The sequence below is a fragment of the Colobus angolensis genome, unplaced genomic scaffold (assembly GCF_000951035.1).
Source record: "Colobus angolensis palliatus isolate OR3802 unplaced genomic scaffold, Cang.pa_1.0 Scaffold20, whole genome shotgun sequence".
Classification (NCBI taxonomy): Eukaryota; Metazoa; Chordata; class Mammalia; order Primates; family Cercopithecidae; genus Colobus; species Colobus angolensis.
In genome coordinates, this window is record NW_012115155.1 from 15,358,221 (window position 1) to 15,379,298 (window position 21,078).

At 33.6% G+C, this 21,078-nt stretch overlaps 1 protein-coding gene across 1 annotated transcript in view; it reads right to left on the reverse strand.

Moving 5' to 3' along the window:
- Positions 1–21,078, reverse strand: part of LOC105511570 (inactive dipeptidyl peptidase 10) — a 186,989-nt gene that overhangs the window by 131,860 nt on the left and 34,051 nt on the right. Inside the window, exons 2-3 of the mRNA XM_011941728.1 lie at positions 17,889–17,941; positions 17,707–17,788 (exon numbers count right to left, since the gene is read on the reverse strand). Coding sequence (XP_011797118.1) covers positions 17,707–17,788; positions 17,889–17,941 — 135 coding nt within the window. The remainder of the gene's footprint in view (positions 1–17,706; positions 17,789–17,888; positions 17,942–21,078) is intronic.

Consider the following 21,078-nt stretch of genomic DNA (forward strand, 5'->3'; position numbering starts at 1 on the left):
CGTTGGTGGTGCTAATCAAACCATTTATACCCTACTGATTTCCTATCTACATTTTTCATGTTATACTGTAAGAGAAATGCTGAACTTACCAGCTAAAATTGTCAGTTTGTCTATTTCTCTATGTTTCTCAAAGTCTATTAAAGTGTATATTTGCTTTCAATCCTTTTCTGGCTCTGGATATTTTTTTAAAATCTATGATCCTTAGAGATTATAGATTAGGCTGTAGCTGATTAATGGTATCATAAAAGTTGTGCTATCTTTCCTCATTTTCATTTCTTTGGTTGTTCTTAAGGAGGAGAGCAAGTGGAGAGCTCCTCTACCACACCACTTAAAAGATGTCTGAAGTTATTTCTGACTTGAAGAGTCTGGACATTAATGCAGACCACAGTTCCCTTTGAGGAGTTCTCTGCATGCCATTTAATAAAACACAGTAAATCACTAAAGTACTGAACTCTGCCTAATTGGGATCTCTTAACCTCAGGGGTTATGTAAGATGGTTCACATCTTGTGGTAGACACTATTATAATCTTATCATTTTTCTTAAATTTTTGTTTAGATTGCTGATCAAATGAAACTTCGCATATCACTCTAGGTTAACCCTGTCTGATCAAATGTAAGAATAATAGATATGGTGTAAGAACTTAGTTGCAACGAAACAGAAAGAGTCAAATATTCAGGAACTTCCACTGATTGTCATCTACATTGCTCTTTCATTCAAATAGTTTCCTTAGCAGGAATTGTCTAAAGTATACTTTGCGTATATTAGATGATGAATGACACAGGCGAACAGTTAGAAAATCTACAATCCCAGGATTTTGATGGTTCTTACTCCACAATTTAATATTTAATATTATGTTATGAGCAGGATGAAACAAGATGTGCCACAGAAATTGTGATTTACTTTGGAAAATGAGAAAAAAGATAAAGTCATTACAAATACCTTAGTTTTTCTAAATGACTAAAATATTGCCTAAATATGAATTAAAGGAGGCTTGTGGGATTGCTCACCTGATGTGTACGTGATTTTTTTCCACAGCAATGCAAATTAATTTTCCTTTAAATTATATACCATAATTGCATATTTGTCCCACATATCTGCAGAATGTTAAGGCATTTTATTTATGTGACACTGTATTTCCTGTCACATTTACATATGTAATATGTTTATGTAAATATATACCTAAATACATTGCAAATTTATAAGTCAAGATATTAAGATAATTTAAAGGTGAGGTTTTGTTTTCTGTTGTTATGTTTTTCCCATTAAACCCAAACAGACTTATCCTCTTATAGTTTATTACTATTTCTGGCCTAAATATTGAGTAAATAAATGATATGAGCTGCTTGGCATTGATTTTCCTGATCTCAAATTCGATTTGGGACCCATTAGACCTTAGGTATGGGGCAATACTAGAATGTGGTAAGGGAGATTGTTTTTATACCCTGCAACTAAAAACAGGAACATTCGATTTTGTTTCAGATAAAATGAAAAGGTAACCTGATTTCAATTATCTTCACTAATGAAGGTGAATGAGGTAAACAACAAAAAATAGTGGTCCAAATTTATTTATATTGGAAACACTCATCATGTCAAACACTTGATATTAATAGTGTAAATTGTTTGGCTTCACTCTCTAGTGGTTTTCTGCATCACCCTCCAACTAGAAATGAGCATCATACAAACTACAGTTAAATAACTAACTTGAAATAGAATTTGTCAATTGCTGGCCTTGTTTCCTTATCTACTTCCATTAAAGCTCTGGTATGATAGGACTCTAAGGCCAAGACTTTCAGCCCAGAATGTGCTTGGTACCAGCAGTAATGTGTGTGAATGTGTGTGTGTGTGCATACAAACATACAAATATATTTGTATATGTTTATCATACATTTCTCAAACATATCCTAAGGAAATTTAAAATAATTACTTTTGTATTAAAAAGCATGGATATTTAATGGAATATGAGGCAAAAATCTAATTGACTTTTAGTAGGATATGTGAGATTTCAAAGATATGTTTGAAAAGTGCTACCTTAAATACTACCCGGGAAAAATTGATAAAATAGTTCTCAATTGCTGTTAGTAATAAAGTAAGAGATTATATCACAAATTTAAAGTCTCCCAAAGACACTAAACCATTGCTCATAATTTGAGGTTTTAATAAAAGTTTAAGATAAATTCCTAGTAATAGTAGAAACATAGGTGATACAGAGATTTTGATAATTTTTGTTTGTATTTGAAGAATTACCTAAACATTACATTTTTCAACAATATAAAAAATAAAACAAACATTAGCAATTTCAGAGGAGGAGTGTCAAAGAGGACGTGTTTGTAAAAAGAAAAAGAAACATTAAGAAATGTTTCTTTACTTGTAAAGAAAAAGTAAACATACACTTCTTTAATATTTGCCTCATTTCATTTACATTAACTAGGTTTATAAGATAATTTTTATCTTTGAATAGTAATCAAATTATAGATCTCAGCATAAAAGCTTGTTATATTGATAAATGGTTGATTATCATTGCAGTTCCAGATTATAATAATGGCCTCTACACCTCGCCCCTTGCTTCCAGATTCAATAGCTTATGGTATATCATGGCTTCCTCTACAAGATCTCTCTTCTCACACATGACTTTTTTCCATATTATACCATCCTCAAAACCTTCTTTGGTTTCCTATTTTATACAGAAATAATAGTAAGTCTTTCATTAATTTCTCAATGCAACCAGAAATTTATTAAACTTACATTTTGCCTTGAGCTACAGTAAATTTTATGAAAAAGGAGGAGGAAGAAGTGGAGGAGAAGAAAAATAAATGAGAGAGAAAAAATGTTTAGCTGATCCTGTATTCTAGCTGTTCCCTTAAGTCAGTGGTAGAAGATAACAATGTAAATACACAGTATTAAAAATTATTTGAGAGACAGGAATGCCAGAATCCCAAAAAGCAAACTATTCACTTAGCATGGAGAGCATGGAGTAAGGGTTAGGAAGAAATTATCAGAGAAGACAAGAGAAAGTATTCAACAAAGACTTTTGAAGGAATTTTTTTTTTTTTTTTTAAATGACTAGGTCTACCACGGGGAGTGACTCAGAGACACGGAGGAGTCAGATGTCTTTCATCCAGAAATTACAAAGAGTTGAGTTCAGGTAGAGAAAAATATGTGCTGCGCTGGAGTGGCAGGAGCTCAGATGATGAACCAGCTGTCACATTAGTTACATCAGTGACATCGAGTGTCACTTCAAAGACATTATATAACCTTGTGGGAATCTGTTAAGTGTGTTCAATTTTAACATATATCTCTGTGGATGGTGGCTGAATTAGAATGACTGGAGATGTGAGAATGAATTTTAGAAAATAAGCTACTAAAATATCCAGGTGAAAGATGATGAGATTCTAATTAAGTGAATTATTTGCAGGAAAGAACAGGTGGGAACAAAATAATAGATATCACTTATTGAGCGCTTACTGTGTTAAGTGTCATACCCAGTGTGATGGTTAATTTTATGTGTTAACTTGGTTAGGCTATAGTGGCCAGTTGTTTGGCAAAACACTAGTCTAGATGTTGCTGTGGAGGTATTGGGTTCATGTGTTTAACATTTACAATTAATTTATTTTAAGTAGAAGAGTATTCTCAATAATATGGATGGCCCTTAGCCAATCAGCTGAAGGCCTTAAAGATACAAGATGAGGTTTCCCCCCAAAAATGAATTCTGCTTCAAAAAATTGTTTCTAACTTTCCCAACTGCCAACCTGTCTGACAGATTTAGGACTCAAGACTGAAACATCAACTCATTAATACTTGTCCAGCCTGCTGGCTTGCTCCATAGACTTCAAACTTGTCAGCCCTCACAGTTGCATGAGTTAATTCTTTAAAATCCTTCTCCCTCTCCATATATACATGGAGATATATATCCTATTGGTTCTGTTTTTCTGGAGAATTTTAACTGATATGATTGACATACCTCAGTTAAAACTTAAAACTGGAACTAGTTATGACCATCTTTCATTTTTAATGTGAGTAAATTTAAGTGTACAGCCTTCAGCTCTCCCTAAATCACAAAGTGGAAAAAAAAAGGAAAAGGGAACAAAGAAAAAGAATAGAAAAGAATCTGGACTTAAGCTTCTTGATTCTAGATTCACTCTAATCAGTAACATGTTTTTCCTTTTAAACCTGTAATTCCTTCACCTGATTTTCAAAATTCTTCCATTCTTCATGATATAATTACAGATAAGTATACTTTCCATTTTTATTAATTACATCAATTTCAAAATGTTCTACAATGAGTAATTTTGACCTTTATAAGGCTATGTTATGTTTAAAAAGAAAAATGACCACCTTCTTGCATCACATACCTTTTCAACTGAATGCCTAAAATATTCTTCCTGTTGTAAGACTTACCAGTTCTTTCTTTAAAAAAACACCTATTCCTCACATATCAAACAAGTCACCCATTAAAAATTACAGATTTATAGTTTGTACTGTGTTCTCAGATGTGCACAGCTATTATCATGGTTAATTTTATAAAATTTGCATTATCTCAAAAAGAAGTCCTGTATACTTTAGCTATCACTCCTTGATCCCTCAATCCTTCCAACTGTAAGTAACCACTAATCTCCTTTCTGTCCTGCAGACTTCCTCATTCTGGACTTTCACATAAATGAAATCATATATGACTTCTGAAAGAAGACTGGCTCCTTTCACTTAGCATGTTTTTAAGGTTCATCCAAGCTGTAGCACGTATCAATGCTTCATTTCTTCTTATGGCCCAGTAATTTCATTGCATGAATAATAATTTCATTGTTTGAATATACCATATTTTGTTTATCCATTCATCTGTTGGTAGGCATTTGTCTTCTTCCTCACCTTTTGGTTACTATGAATAATTCTGCTGTGGACATTTGTGTACAAAGTTTGTGTAGACTTTTGGGCATATACCTAGGAATGGAATTGCTGGATCATATAACTTTATGTTCAATTGTTTGAGAAGATACCAGACTATTTTCCAGAGGCTGTACCATTTTACATGCCCACCAGCACTCTATGAGGGTTAGAGATGGACTTCTTTAACTCGACTAAGTTCTGCAAACTTGACCTTGAGGAACAAGGTCATTGTGTCACTAGTCATCCGTTGGCAGGATATGCATGTCCCTATTGTGTACTAGTAAATGGTATTTTCACCACTAAACGGTATTATCAGACTTAAACTTTTGATGATCGTATAGATATGAAATGGTAGCTCACTTTAACTTAAATTTTGCTACTTCCTGCGATGGAATGATATTAAAGCATCTATATTCAATTGTGTTTACTGAAAATGGTAAATTCCTAAGGCTCAACTTCGTATTAAGATCAAACTTCTTTCCACAGGAATTGGTATTTTGATGAACTTATTGGCCATTTACATATTTTCTTTGATATCTAAACTCATTGCCTATTTTGGAATCAGGTTGCTTTCTTTTTATTAAATTTTAGAATCCCTCTATATTAGAACTCCTGTATACTTTATTTCTGTAATATAAAATTCCTCTATATTAACCTCTTCTTAGATAAGTGATTTGCAAATCTTTTCTCCCATTCCACAGGTTGCCTTTTGACTCCATTGATAGTGTTATTGATGCACAAAAGTTTTAAATTTTGATAAAATCGAATTTGTCCATTTTTTAATATCCTGCGTCTTTTGTGTCATATCCAAGAAAGCATTGCAAAACGATTCAGTTCATTTATTCCTTCCAACATCTTCAAACTTCTGCCTTATATTTTCTTCTAAAAGTTTTATAGTTTTAGATCTTATGCTGAGATATTTGATCCAACCTTAGTTAAGTTTTGAGTGTGGTATTAGGTAAGAGTTTATTTTTTATGTATGTGGATATCCAGTTTTTCTAGTATCTGTTGTTTAAAAAAGATAGTCTTTTCCTGATTCGATGATTTGGCACCTTCATTTGATCATAAATGTGAAAGTTTAGTTTAGTTTTGGACTTTCTCTTCTTTTCCATTGGTCTATATCACTGTCTTTGCACCAGCACAGATAATTTATGTCACACTATTTTGAATTCTATACATTGTAGTAAGTTTTGAAATCAGTAGTGTGACTACTCCAACTTTCTTCCTTTTTAGGAATGTTTTGGATACTTGAAGTCCTATGAAATTTCATATGAATTTTAGGATAGGCTTTTCTATATGTCCAAATAATGTCCAAAAGACATTATTTGGATTTTGATAGGGATTGAATTGAATCTGTAGATTATGTTGGGCATATTGACATCATAACAAGATGACATCTTCCAATTCATAAACATGGTATGTCTTTACACTTATTATGTGTCATTTAATTTTTTTCAGACATATTTTATAGGTTTTTATCATATGAATCTTTCATCAATTTGACTGAGGTAATTTCTTAGTATTGTATCCTTCTTCATGCTATTGTCAATAATATTATTTTTTTAATTCCTTTCAGATTGCCCACAGCTATTGTATAGACTTACAAATTTATATGATTTATCTATGTTGACTTTTTATCCTAGTACTTTGCTGAATGTGCTTATTAGTTCTAAAAGACTGAGTGTGTGTGTGGACCTTAGGCTTTTAAAGAAATAAACTTATATAATCTGTAAATAGAAATAATTTTATTTTTACTTTCTATTTGAATTCATTTTATTTTTTTGTTTGCTTAATTGCTTTTGCTAGGACTTCCAGTACTGTTGTGAATACAAGTGTCAAAACCAAGGATCCTTGCCTTGTTTCTTATCTCAAAGAAAATACTTTCAGTCTTTGACCATGAAGTATAATGATCACTGTTCATTTTGCATGTAAGATGACATTTATTCTGTTGAGGTATTTTTCTTCTATTTCCAGTTTGTTGAGTGTTTTTTTAAAATCATATAAGGGTGTCAAATTTTTTCAAATGCTTATTCTGTATCAGTTGGGATGATTATGTGTTTTTTTCTTTAATTTCATTAATGTAGTATATTACTGACATGATTTGAATCTATGTCCTCACTCAAATCTCATGTTAAATGTATTCCCCAAAGTTGGAAGAGGGGCCTGCTGAGAGGTGATTAAATCATGGCAGTGGGTTTCTCATGAATGGTTAGTACCATCACTGTTTTTTTTTTTGAGACGGAGTCTCCCTCTGTCGCCCAGGCTGGAGTGCAGTGGCCAGATCTCAGTTCACTGCAAGCTCTGCCTCCCGGGTTTATGCCATTCTCCTGCCTCAGCCTCCCGAATAGCTGGGACTCCAGGCACCCGCCACTTAGCCCGGCTAGTTTTTTGCATTTTTTAGTAGAGACGGGGTTTCATCGTGTTAGCCAGGATGGTCTCGATCTCCTGACCTCGTGATCCGCCCATCTCGGCCTCCCAAAGTGCTGGAATTACAGGCTTGAGCCACCGCGTCCGGCTTAGTACCATCACTTTTGTGCTATTCTCAGGATAATGAGTGAGTTCTCACAAGATCTGTTTGTTTAAAAGTGTGTAGTAACTCCCACCCCCTTCCTCCTGCTCTAGACACGTGAAGATGCCTGTTCCAGCTTGCCTTTCTGCCACGAGCAAAAGTTTCCTGAGGCCTTCCCAGCCATGTTTTCTGTACAACCTGCAGAACTGTGAGCCAGTTAAACCTCTTTTCTTTATAAGTTACCCGTCCTCAGATATTTCTTTATAGTGATGTGAGAATGGACAAATACAATTACATTGATCAGGTTTTTATATATTGAACGATCCTTACATTTCAAGAATGAATCCTAGTTAGCTATGTTGTATGATCTTTTACACAGTTGAATTTGTTGTATTAATATTTTGTTGAGAATTTTTACACAAATGTTCATAAGAAAAATTGATCTATAAGTTTTTTTGTAGCATGTATAGATTTTTGTATCAGGGTAATGCTGGCATATAATGGGTTAAGCAGTGTTCTCTCCTCTTTGACTTTTTGGAAAAGTTTGAGAAATATTGGTTTGTTTGTTTTTCTTTATTAGACAAAGTCTCACTCTGTCACCCAGGCAGGACTGCAGTGGCACAACCTTGACTCACTGCAACCTCTGCTTCCCAGGTTCAAGCGATTCTCTTGCCTCAGCCTCCTGAGTAGCCAGAATTACAGGCGTCCGACACCACACCCGGCTAATCTTTGTATTTTTAGTAGACACAGCATTTCACCATGTTGACCAGGCTGGTCTCAAACTCCTGACCTCAGGTGATCCACCTGCCTTGGCCTTGGTATTAGGTTTTCTTAAAAATATTTAGTAGAATTCACCCATGGAGCCATCAGTTCCAGAACATTTTTGGCCAGGGGGTTTTTGATTACTGATTTAATGTCCATATTAAGTTTAAGCCTATTCAGAAGTAGAAAATTCAGATTTTCTATTTCTTCGTGATTCTATTATGAAGTTTTGCATTTTTGGGACTATCTTCATTTCATCTAGGTTATCCAGTATAAACTGGTGTACAATTGTTCATAGTACTATTATAATCCTTTTCATTTCTGTAGAAACAGTCATAATAGCCCCACTTTCAATCTGATTTTAGGAATCTGAGTCTTCTCTCTCTCTTTTGTTTTTTTTAGTCAAGCTAACTAAAGGTTTGTCAGTTTCGTTGATTTTTCTGAAGAATCAACTTTTGATTTTAGTGATTTTCTCTGTTTTTCAATTCCCTACTTTGTTTATATCTACTATCTTTAGGTGTAGTTTGTTTTTCTAATTCGAGTACCTTCAGTTGTAAAATTAGGTTGTTGATTTGAGATCTTGTTTGCTTTCTAATGTAAGTGTCTTAATCCTCTCAGCCTTCCATAACAAAGTAGCAAAGACAGTGCAGCCTGTAACAGAAATATATTTATTTACAGTGCTGGAGGCGAAAGAATCCAAGATTAGGGTTCCAACATGTTTCAGTTTTTGGTGAGAGCCCTCTGATTGGCTTGCAAATGTCAGCTTTGCCCTCACATGACTTTTCCTTTGAGTATGTACAGAGACAAAGAGCAAGAGTGAGAGTGACAGTGACAGCAAGAGCAAGAGAAAAAGTGAGAGCGAGATCTTCCTCTGCTTATTAACCCACCAGTCCTGTTGGATTAAAGCATCACTCGTGATCTTGTATAACCTTAATTACCTCCTAAAACATTTATCTCCAACAAAACAACAAAGTCTCATTGGAGGTTAGGGCTTCAACATATAAATTTTGTGGGAACACCATTAATTCCACAGTAGCAAGTATATATAGCTACTTCCCACTTACACTGTTTATGCTGCATCTTACACATTTTGATATGTTGTGCTTTCATGTTACTTCATCTCTAAGTATTTTCTAATTTTCCTGTAATGTTTTATTTAACTCATTCGTTGTTTGAAAATATGTTTTCTAATTTCCACAAATGTATAAATTTTTCAGTTTTCCTTTTGTTACTGATTTCTAACTTTATCCCATTGTGGTCAGAGAAGATCTTTTGTGTGATAATTTTTTAAAAGTGATTGAGACTTAATAGGTGGCAAAATGTATGATCCATCCGGAAGAATTTCTCATACGCCCTTGAAAGAACGTGTATGTTGTTGCTGTGTTGAGTGTTCTGTATACATCTGTTAAGTCTAGTTGGCTTATTGTATTTTTTAAATCCTCGATTTTCTTGATTGTCTTCTGCTTTTTCTAGTCATTATTGAGAATATGGTGCTGAAATCACCAACTATTATGGTAGAAATATATATATTCCCTTCAATTATATTCATTTTTAGTTGTATATATTTTGATTAGGTATATAAATGTTTAAATTGTTATATCTTCTTACTATATTGATTTATTTGTCTCTCAAAACTGCTTATGATCCTATGTCTATTTTTATGTTACTATAGCAAGCCCTATTTTATTTTGCTTACTGTTGGCTTGAAATATCTTTTTCCATTCTTTTATGTTCAGCTTATTTGTGTCTTTGTATCTAAAGTGAGTTTCTTATAGAGAGTATGTAGTTGAATCATGTTATATTTTAAAATTTATCTTCTCAGTTTCTATCTTTTAACTGGAGAATTTAATTAATTTATATTTAAAGTAATTACCAATAAGGAATAACTTGCTTTTGTGATTTTTCTATTTCTTGTCTATATCCCTCATCTTTTGTGACTCTCATTTTCCACATTACTATCTTATTTGGGTTTAGTTAATTTTTTGTAGTAGAATATTTTAATTCCATTCTCATTTCCTTCCTTTTGTGTATATTTATTATTTTCTTTGTTGTTTCCATGGCAGTTACATGTAATATCCTAAAGTTATAGTGCTAGTTTGAATTTATACAAGCTTAACTTTAATAACATTCAAAAACGTTGCTCATGTAGAGTTTCATCCTCACCTCCCTCGGTTATTGAAGTCACAAAATTACGTATTTGTATATTGTACATCCAAAGGTATTAACTAACAGACATTTAAGGCATTAGTCTCTTAAATTATGTCTAAAACAAAATGTGAAATACAAATTAAAGTTAAAATAATATTAGCTTTTAGACTAAAAATTTTAAATTTGTTAGCATTTTAAATTAAGTAGAAAACAAAAAGTGCAGTTACAAATCATTGTCACAATAACATACATTTCTATAATTGCCCATGTATTTACATTTACTGGCATCTTTATCTCTTTATAAGACTTCAAGTTACTACCTATTGTACTTGCATTTCAACCTACTGGACTCTCACTAGTCATTCTTGCAAGGCAGGTCTAGTGGTAACTCTTGTCAATTTTTCTTTATTTGTGAATGTCTTAATTTCTCCCTTGCTTTTGAAAGACAGTTTTGCCAGATACGAAATTTTTGGTTAACAGGTTTTGATTTGTTTTGTTTATCTTTCAGAATTTTGAACACATCAGCCCACTGTCTTGTGGCTTCTTATGTTTCTGATGAGAAATCTGCTGATCAGGATACGTTGTATGTGACAAGCAGCCTCTCTCAGGTTGCTTTCAAAATTCTCTTTGTCTTTGTCTTTCAACAGTTTGATTATAACTTGTCTTGGTTTGGGTCTCTGAGTTCATGCTATTTGGATTTCTTTTTGAGCTCTTGGTTATTTATGCCAATGACTTTCATCAAATTTAGGGCTGTTAATTTTTTAGAATAGTTTTTCTACCCCTTTATCTCCATCTTCTACTTCTAATATTCCCACAATCCATATGTTGCCCCATTTGATGGTACTCCACAGGTCCCTTTAGGTTCTGTTTATTTTTCTTCAGTCTTTTATTTTTTTATGTTCCTAACACTCAATCATTTCACTTGTCTTATCTTCAGTTTCATGACTTCTTTCTTCTGCCTGCTCAAGTATATCTGGACTCTCCAGTAAAACCGTTATTTCAGTTATTGTAACTTTTTGCTCTAGCATTTTTTATTTGGAGTCTTTTAGGTTCTCTCTCTCTCTCTCTCCATTGGCACTTCCATTTTGTTCATACATCATGTTCTTCATATTTTCCGTGACTTCCATTACTTCTTGATGTTGGGTCTTTTATCCCTTTGAATTGGCCATACTTCCTTATTGCTTTAATTTTTTTATTATTGAAAATCAGACATTTTAATGTAATAATTTTGGTATCTCGGGAGATCAGAATCTCCCCTGATATAATTTGGCTCTGTGTCCCTACTGAAATTGCACCTTAAAGTTTAATAATTCCCACATGTCATGGTAGGGACCTGGTTGGAGGTAATTGAATCATGGGGGCAGGTTTTTCTCAAGCTGTTCTCATGATAGTGAATAAGTCTTATGAGATCTGATGGTTTATAAAGGGGAGTTGCACATGCCCTCCTGCCCACTGCCATGTAAGACATGACTTTGCTCTTCCTTTGCCTCCTACCATGATTTTGAGGCTTTCCCAGCTATGTGGAACTGTGAGTCCATTAAACCTGTTTCCTTTATAAATTACCCAGTCTCAGGCTTGTCTTTATTAGCCGCATGAGAATGGACTAATACATTCCCATTTCCCATGGTTTGCTATTTTATGTTTTTGCTTTTGTTTTGTTATGTTGGTTCTTTTATAATTGTTGTAGGCTGTCTTTATGCTGAGGATCAGCCTTAGGTGAAAACAAGTCTTCTCAGGACTTTTGTAAGCCTGCATCTTTCCCTGTGCATGTACGGTGACTTGCTAATTTGTCCCAAATATTCAGTTGCCTTTGAATATCTTAATCTTTAATGGCTGACATCCCTCTAAAAAGAGGAAAATGAAGAGTAGGAAAAGGCACTGGCCTTTTAACCAGCTTAGAATACACTTCAGCTGGAGGGAGAGGAGCTTGTTATAAGGGTGTAAGGATGTGAAACAATAGCTTCCTTCCTCATAGCATATCTTCAGTTTCATAATGAGAAGGGGCAATAAACACTAAGAAAACTAACCCTCACTTACTTGCATCACAGGGCCCTTATTGTCCATCCTGGTTCCTGCAAGATGCATGCAGGCTCCAGGAACACCTGCTATGGAGCTGGGGGTCAAAGATAGGTAGCTGCCTCTGAGCTAAGTGTTCAAGTCAACTAAAATTAACCACAAACTTTCATTCAAGCCTTCTGACAAAATTTACACACTTTCATTAGACTAGAGTTCTCAATAGTTACCTGTCTACTGTAGCAATTGTTATCAGGATGGAAAAACAGATTCCTGGTGCTTCTCCTTCCATTATAACTCTCAGATTCCTCTTCCCAAACCATTTCTTTTCAATAAAACATTTATTACGGCTAAAGTGGTCTACACACCACCTTCTCCAAATCATAAACTCTATTGCTTCAGGTTCATTTTTCCACAAATTTTGACATATCTAAATTGCTTTTACTCACACTTAGTGCTACTGAAAGTTCTCCTCAATATTCTGAGTTCTAACTTAGATCCTCTTCATCGGTAAATTATATCAATCCCTTGCCTCTCTTCTATAAAACCAGGAATTTCTTTTACAGCAAATAAGATTAGAAGCTGAAAATGAAGGATAATTAATTATCTTGAGTTAGTAAATACTACAAGGTTCTTTAATTTATTTAATGCAAAACTAATTAAAGTATTGTAATGACTCATCTCTAATAAAATCATATTGCTGAGTTTGCTAAAGGCTTTAAATATTGACAAAGCATGCCATACTCATATGAAATGGACCATTGGCCATTTGTAGAGAAGTATGTCCTTTACTTTTTTAAATTTATGTTTGCATGCACTCAAAAGATAAACTTGATAAATATGAAATTTCTCTAAGAATTCCCCAAAGGAGTTTGAAAAATGACATTACAGAAAACTTAAGATTAATTCTCTACAAAACTAGTAACCCTAAAATTCTCTAAGGTGTTTAAATTTATATGAAAATAGATTTTTTAATAATAGTAAAAGTGAACACCTACAAAACACTTGTTATAGGCCAGATACTATTCAAAGTGCTTTAGAGCTGTATTCATACATTAAACACTAGAATAGCACTATTGATAAAGCACTACCATTTTAAAGGTGAAAATAGTAAGGCATATCAAGATTAAATAATGTTCTTGAGATCAACAGCAGTAGAACCAGGACATAATCACATGCAATATGGCTTCAAACAGGGAAGCTATAATTTTTATACATTTTTAGTATTTTCATAATTTTCTTAAATATATTAAAAATAAGGAATCAATGGCAAAGAAAATGCATACAATTAATACTATTTCTTTGAGTGTATCAAAGTGCTATTATTTTGTCATAGGTGTTGATTTTCCTCAAGTATGAAGAATAAGAGGGTCATTTAAAACCAACCAAAGGGTAAAAGATTTTCCAAAATACTGTCCACTTTTTCTAAAATACTGGACAGTATTTTGTACAAAAGGTGAAGTTGTCTTGGATTTCTGTGTTCTGGAATTCTGTTTGTTCCAAAGTTGCTCTGGCCCAATGGACCAGCTCTATTGTTCACAACATCAGAGTGAAACAGGAAGGATGAGAGTGCCTGCCATTTATTGGTGTCCACTCACCACTGTCCATGAATGTTTCATTAATTACATGCCTTATCTAAACCAAACCTGGCACATTCATATTTACCATATTCTATGCAAATTTTGCTGCCACTTTTCAGAAATATCATAGTGGGATGGATTTACAGAGAGTTCTATGACGGTAGATTAAATGCATTGTTTGCTAATTTATCTAAATCTACAAAATAAAAGCAAACATAATGTCCATAATCTATGGTATCTGGACAATTGCATACGTTTTGCATTTTAAATCATGAACCTATTTTCATCATCATGATTTACTCAATTATTCAACAATTTATTGTGGAAAGGATAGTGAATGCAGGGTTGTTGGTAGGATTTCTTTGAATATTTGAGGGTCCAGATTATTTTCCGATGAAAGGAAACCTTATTTAGCAAGAGTGTATTATTCTCTAGTCTTCTCGTGATAAGAAATATCTATTAAAATTACCCTATTTTACTAATAAGCTTAAGAAATATGCATTCAGATTTCTAAAATAGGATATAAATAATAGTAATGTGCACCTTATTATGAAAAATAGTCACATTTTCCAAAATAATTATCACAATGATATGATGGTGTACATATTTATATTTATAGATGAGGAAATTGAGGCTTGCAGGAAATTAAAAACTTAACTCAGCCCAACCAGCTGTTGTTAAAACAGCAATTCAAAATTTTAAAAAAACCTAGAGGTTTCTAAATTACATTAAAAAAATCTAGTTAAAGGTTAGAATGAGGGTTGGCCAATTAGAATTATTAAAGGTAAATATATCGATTAAGGTATAAAAAATTTGAATTCAATAGAAAGATGTACTTATCCTTTTATAACTTTCTCACTCTTTACAACACAGTTCAAATTATATAATGCAAAATTGACAGACAACTAAAGAAAAACAATGACATACCCACTGTCATTAGTAAGAACATATAACTCATAGAAACATCATTATTGAGATTGATCCAGTAGGCACATATAGAACATTGTACCTGTCACATAGAAATTATATAAAATTATCTATCACATAAAAAGTATTTTGAGTAAATCCTAAGCCATTAAGCATGTCTCATCAATTGCAGTCACTAACTAAAACTAACTAAAAAAAATTGTAAAACTTAATCCAGTAACCATAACAGAATCAATTTTTTAGTATTCCAGCAAAAACAAAAAACCCTACAATACCTAGTTACATTCATAGGTTAACTAGTACAGAAGGATTTTAACAAGATAGAGATTATAAAAATTGAAATGGAAAAGAAAAATGTCATTATTAACAAAAAGCATAATAGTCTACACAGAACTATTTGGAATTTATAATTGTGTATAGCAATGTTGATATATATATACAATAAATAAATATATAAAATAAATAAATACTTTGAGCACCTTTCTATTTGCCAGTAGCAAACATTTTTTTAAATAAGAAATACAAGCACTTAAAAGAGTGACCAAAATGATAAATTGCAAATTTTTAGATATGAAATTGTAAATTTTGACTGAGATATTAAGAGTCTTAAATAACTAAATACATATATTAAATGTTTGTAGATATGAAGATTCAGGATCACTAAGATGTTAATTTCCCAAAATAGACATATAGATTCAAAATCATGTATTCAAAATTCTGAAAATGGGCATGTAACACGAAAGACGACTGTGCCATTACTATGAAAGGCTAAAAAGTCAAGAAGAGTCAAAGCCAGCATAAGAAACTGCCTCGTCAGAGAGTAAAGCTGAAGGCACTGCTGTCTTAGCACATTAATAAACAAACCACCTGGGAAAAAAAAGAGCCAGAAGAAGACTCATGCGTATGTGGAGCATAGCACAACATTGTAACACTGCAGAGGAGTAGTTAGTTACTGAATGAAGTGGTCAATAAAAGGTTTCAGGACAATTGTTGGCCATATAAAACATATATAAAAACGGACAGAGATGGATGGGCGCGGTGGCTCACGCCTGTAATCCCAGCACTTTGGGAGGCCAAGGCGAGCAGATCACAAGGTCAGGAGATCGAGACCATCTTGGCTAACACGGTGAAACTCCACCTCTACTAAAAATACAAAACAAAAAAATTAGCCGGGTGTGGTGGCGGGCGCCTGTAGTCCCAGCTACTCGGGAGGCTGAGGCAGTTGAATGGCGTGAACCCAGGAGGTGGAGCTTGCAGTGAGCTGAGATCGTGCCACTGCACTCCAGCCTAGGCGACAGAGCCAGACTCCGTCTCAAAAAAAATAAAAAATAAAAAAATTAAGAAATGGACAGAGATTTAATACCATACCAAAAAAAAGCAATTTCAGATGGATGGATCAAGAACCTATACATGGAAGGCCCACTTGAAAAATTCTAGAGAAGTATTTCATTATAAAGATTTCATAAATAACAAAAAGTAGAAATCATGTATTTGATAAATCAGACTACATTTATTAAAAAAATCTGTTTGTAGAAATGAATCCATTAAGAGAGCGAGAAGTAAATCCAAAAACTGGATGAAGATAGACCCAATAGTGTATTAATATCCAGAACATATAAGGGGTTCCTTTTAATTAAAAAAAGAATAACAAATGTGAATGGACAAATATATGAATAGATATTTCACATATGAGAAAATACAAATTGCCAGTAACGATACGAAAAGTTGCTCTAGCTTATTAGAATTCAAGGAAATACTAAATGTTAATAAAACTATAATGAAATACCATTTGGTATCATCATTTGGGTAATTACTTAGAAGTCTGAGAAAATAGGAGTTGGCAAGGATATGGAACAAAGGGAACTCTCATTGTTGCTGGCAGGTGTAAACACACTTAACAAATAACCTAGAAATCAGTTTGGTGATGCTCAATACATCTGAGCATGCACATGATAGTAAGCAATACTACTGCCTGAGCAGTATTCCCTTGAGAAAGGCTTTACATGGTCACCATGAGATATGTACAAGAATATAATATTGCAGGCCGAGCTCACTGACTCATATCTGTAATCCCATCACTTTGGGAGGCCTAGGTGGGTGGATCGCTTGAGGTCAGGAGTTTGAAATCAGCCTGGCCAACATGGTGAAACCCTGTCTCTACTAAAAATACAAAACTTAGCCAGGTACGGTAGCATGTGCCTGTAATCCCAGGTACTCGGGAGGCTCAGGCACAAGAATCGCTTGAACCTGGGAGGCAGAGATTACAGTGAGCCAAGATCTCACTCCAACCTGGATGACAGAGCAAGACTTTGCCAAAAACTATATATATGTATTTGCCTAAAAAAAAAAAAAAAAAAAGACACACACAGACACACACATATATATATAATTGCTCAAACTGCTTTATACATCAATAATTATCTTTTTGAGTTTGTAATTCTTTCAAAATAAAAATAAAAGTAAAAATCCTCTCTTAAGAGAATATTAAATAATTCCATCTAAATTTTTATCCTGAACAATGCTTTAAGAAAAAATAATCTTTATTTTGAATTTTTCATGAAAACTGACAATATTATGTAATGGAAATTACTCAGTACAAGGTCCTAGTAACCTTGGATCTCTTCTAGGTTTCACTACAAACCAGCAGTTTAATCATATATTACTTAACAAACTTTTGTCTTTATTAACTGATAAAATCATACTAGTATCATTTAATGTATTCTTAAGTTGGAATATTAGATGAAAGATATAAAGGACTTTGGAAAAACCATAGGAAAACTTGCCCTACAGAACTTTATGTTTTCCTAAGTCCTTTCCTAAGTTTCAGTAAACATCTTCCGTAAGACCATGATTGGTAGTGTTCAGTGCATACCAATGCCTGTGCTTACCAGCTGCTGCCCTTGGACACCCCAGGCCGCGTACTGCAAGACGGAGTCCTCTACTTCTGGAGGATTTAACTCCCAAACTTCCCTTGAAAAAATGGGAACATTTTTACATGAACAAACTGATATCTACACTAACAACTTAGTAACACAATTGCTCATGAAAACCAGAAAATCAAAGAACTTACCTAGTGTGTATGTTGTAAATCACATATGAAGCAGTATATGAATAATGAAAAATCTGAAATTAAAAAAGAAACATTATTGATCATAGCTTTATCTTAATGTGAATATATGTATAATATATATATTGTATATATATGTATATATACTTTTAGTAAAATCAAGGAAATCCAAGAATTGGTGTTAAGCAGAAATGAAAATATATATAAAATATTCTAGCTCAGGAGGTTATTACCCTCTCTGTGCCTTATACCTAATTTTTATTTCTAATATCAATTCCATTTCTTATTTAATCCACTCTATCCTGAGTCTAATTGTGATTATATTACTTTCTTGTTCAAAATTTTCAGTGATGCCCTATTGCCTGTAAAATAAAATTCAAACTGCCTTATCTGATGTTAAATAATTTCATTATTTTGGCTTCTACATGTTTTTCTAAACTTATCACCTACTGCCTCCCTTCATATAGTCTATACTTCAAATTAGATGGATTCTTCCTATGTGTCCTGAACTATCTTTGCTTTTCCCCTAAGGACATTCTACCTTAACTCAGGTGAAAATTCTACTCCCTTACAGTAAAACCCCTGTATGGAGTTCATATTGATTTCTTCTATTGAAATTCATCTCACAGTTTCTTTCCTGCATGACTTTTAGGCCACATCTCACTCTGTAGTGAAACTATATAAACATTTTGTGTAAGTTTCCTTTTCCTACTAGAATGTTGTCAGATACGGGTGTCTGTTACCTTTGCATCCTCCACATTACCTAGCACAGTGCCATGTTTATATGCATTCAACTGGTATTTCTTAAGTGATGATTCTTATGGGAAAAAACTAATGCATGTTGAAGTGTTTGTTGGTGAAGTCAAAGTGAGATAACACTTTCCACACCTTTATAGTAATGGTAGAAAATGACATATTAAGCAGATGGCTTCAAGTATATAATAGCTAAAAATCCCTATATATTTTTTAAACACTATCTTCCCAAGGACTGCAGAACTCATGACCCATTAAATTTCAAACAAAAGACTGTAGTGCAAAATGCAAAAATGCCTCTATGTTTTGCTTCTTAATAATGAAATGATGAAATAATGGAATACAGAGGAAATAAGGAAAATTGCAAAAGATGGGTGAGGGAAAGGGATGATGAGTATATTTCTGTGAAAATTATTTTTCTCTAAGCTATGTGAATCTAGTGAAGAAAATTGTTCTTTAGCTAGCTATATTGTGATATTCTTATTTCCAGGATTTACAGAACTTTTATTGATACTTTCATTTTTCAGTATGCAATTGTAAAAGCTTCTTTTATTCTTGTAGTGGATATACATTGCACAAATATTACAATACTGTCAATTAAAACTCCCTAGAAGTCAAATTGTTATTTCTTCTCACTGGAATAATAGCTTCATTAAATATGATTGGCCACATATTTGGCAAAGAAGTACTATGTTCTCTCTTTGCAATGAAATTGCAAGCCTTCCACCATTTGTTAGAGTATTGTGTTTTACAATGAAGCTTTATGCTCCCATTCCTTTTGGAATAACTATTAAATCTGAGATTGCCTTTGTGATAGGGCTGTAGAAGCAAAAATAATTTTTCCTGGTGTCTATTTTGACATTTACATTGTGTTCTATAAAGTTCCATACTTTACTACAAATTTAAATCTTGAATTTACTACCAGAGCTGACAAAAAATGAGAAATGTGACCACTCTGTCAATACTTTCTTTCTTTCTTTCTCTCTCTCTCTCTCTCTCTCTCTCTCTCTCTCTCTCTCTCTCTCTCTCTCTCTCTGAAAGCTCTGCTGCCAAAGCAAACTGCCAAGTGAGTGCTTGGTCTTCAAAGAAGATACATATATCATGATGTCCTGGGGGGAAAGAGAGTATTCATCCTATCTTTGAATCACCTACCATAGTGTGCTTTTAGGCACACATCTATCTTGAGAGAAAAAGTTGCTAGGCATTATCATTTTAGGCAAAGCAGGCACTGAGACCTAACTGGGTATAATTATTGAATCTTGGTCTCTTTCTGTACTATTTGTTATAGGGGTTTCTGCTCATTCTCTAATTGTAAATCCAAAGGACTTAGATATCTTCCAAATGGTGTGATTGGAGAAGGGGCTATATAAATCCACCTTCTGTTCTGTAGCTCTTAGCCTGATAATAATATTGTCTCTTGCAGTAAGTGTGTTGAGGTGAAGACTGCAATAAAGAAGTTAAACTAGACTTGTCTGCAAACCCACAGCAAAATGAAGTAGCATATTGTAGGTTTGGGCCTCATCCATATCAATTTATCTATCTATCTATCTATCATATATCAATCAATCATCTATATATTCATCCATCCTACAAAGCCAGCAATTTGCCATCTTCAGATAATTAGAACCTAGCCCTTTACTCTGAGTTTAGAATTCTTTCCCCCAAATTCACTATCTTTTTATGCATGTGTGTGTGTTCCCAGCAGATCTCAAATATTTGTTGTTTTTTAACTTTCAATAAGAAAAATCATGTTCCATGCCCACAACAGAATAAAGAGTATGGGGGAGGGCAAAATCTTGAACAAGGTTGGAAGAAGAAGTTTCTATCTCTCTCTCTTTCTTTACATAGTGTTGGAAATATTTTAAAGGAAGGGGAAGATTTTCAATAATAATTAGATTTAGTTTACTGAACATCTGTATTAACGCATTCTGGTCTAAATTCACCCTGTGTTAATCTGCATCTCTTTCTGTCTCCTTCCTTGGATAGCATTTCTACTCTTTTTTAACATTTCTCATTTTCCTTTATCTTAAACTCCCCTCTGTATGACTAAGTAGGTCTTATTTCATGATGAGAGGGTAAAATCAAGGTTACTTAAGATTAGGAAGAGTAACAGTTTTTCCTGTAATGATTGGCTGCTGCATAGTGAAAGCCAAACTGAGCATCTGATGAGACCTCTGGGGACAAGCACATTTCACAGCCCAAAATTACCGATTCATCCCATCTCTGCAAATGATGTTCCACTGCTGGTTAGAGTGTGAATAGTTATGGAAAAGGCCGTGGGAGTGGACAGAATTCAGATATACCATATCAAAACTTGATCAAAGCTTACTTCTGGAAGCTGGCCTTAAGATATCCAATCATTCAATTCCATCAAGAAAAGTATTAGGAGGATCAGAAAACATCAAAAGATCATGTAATTCAATCTGGTACCCATCATCTC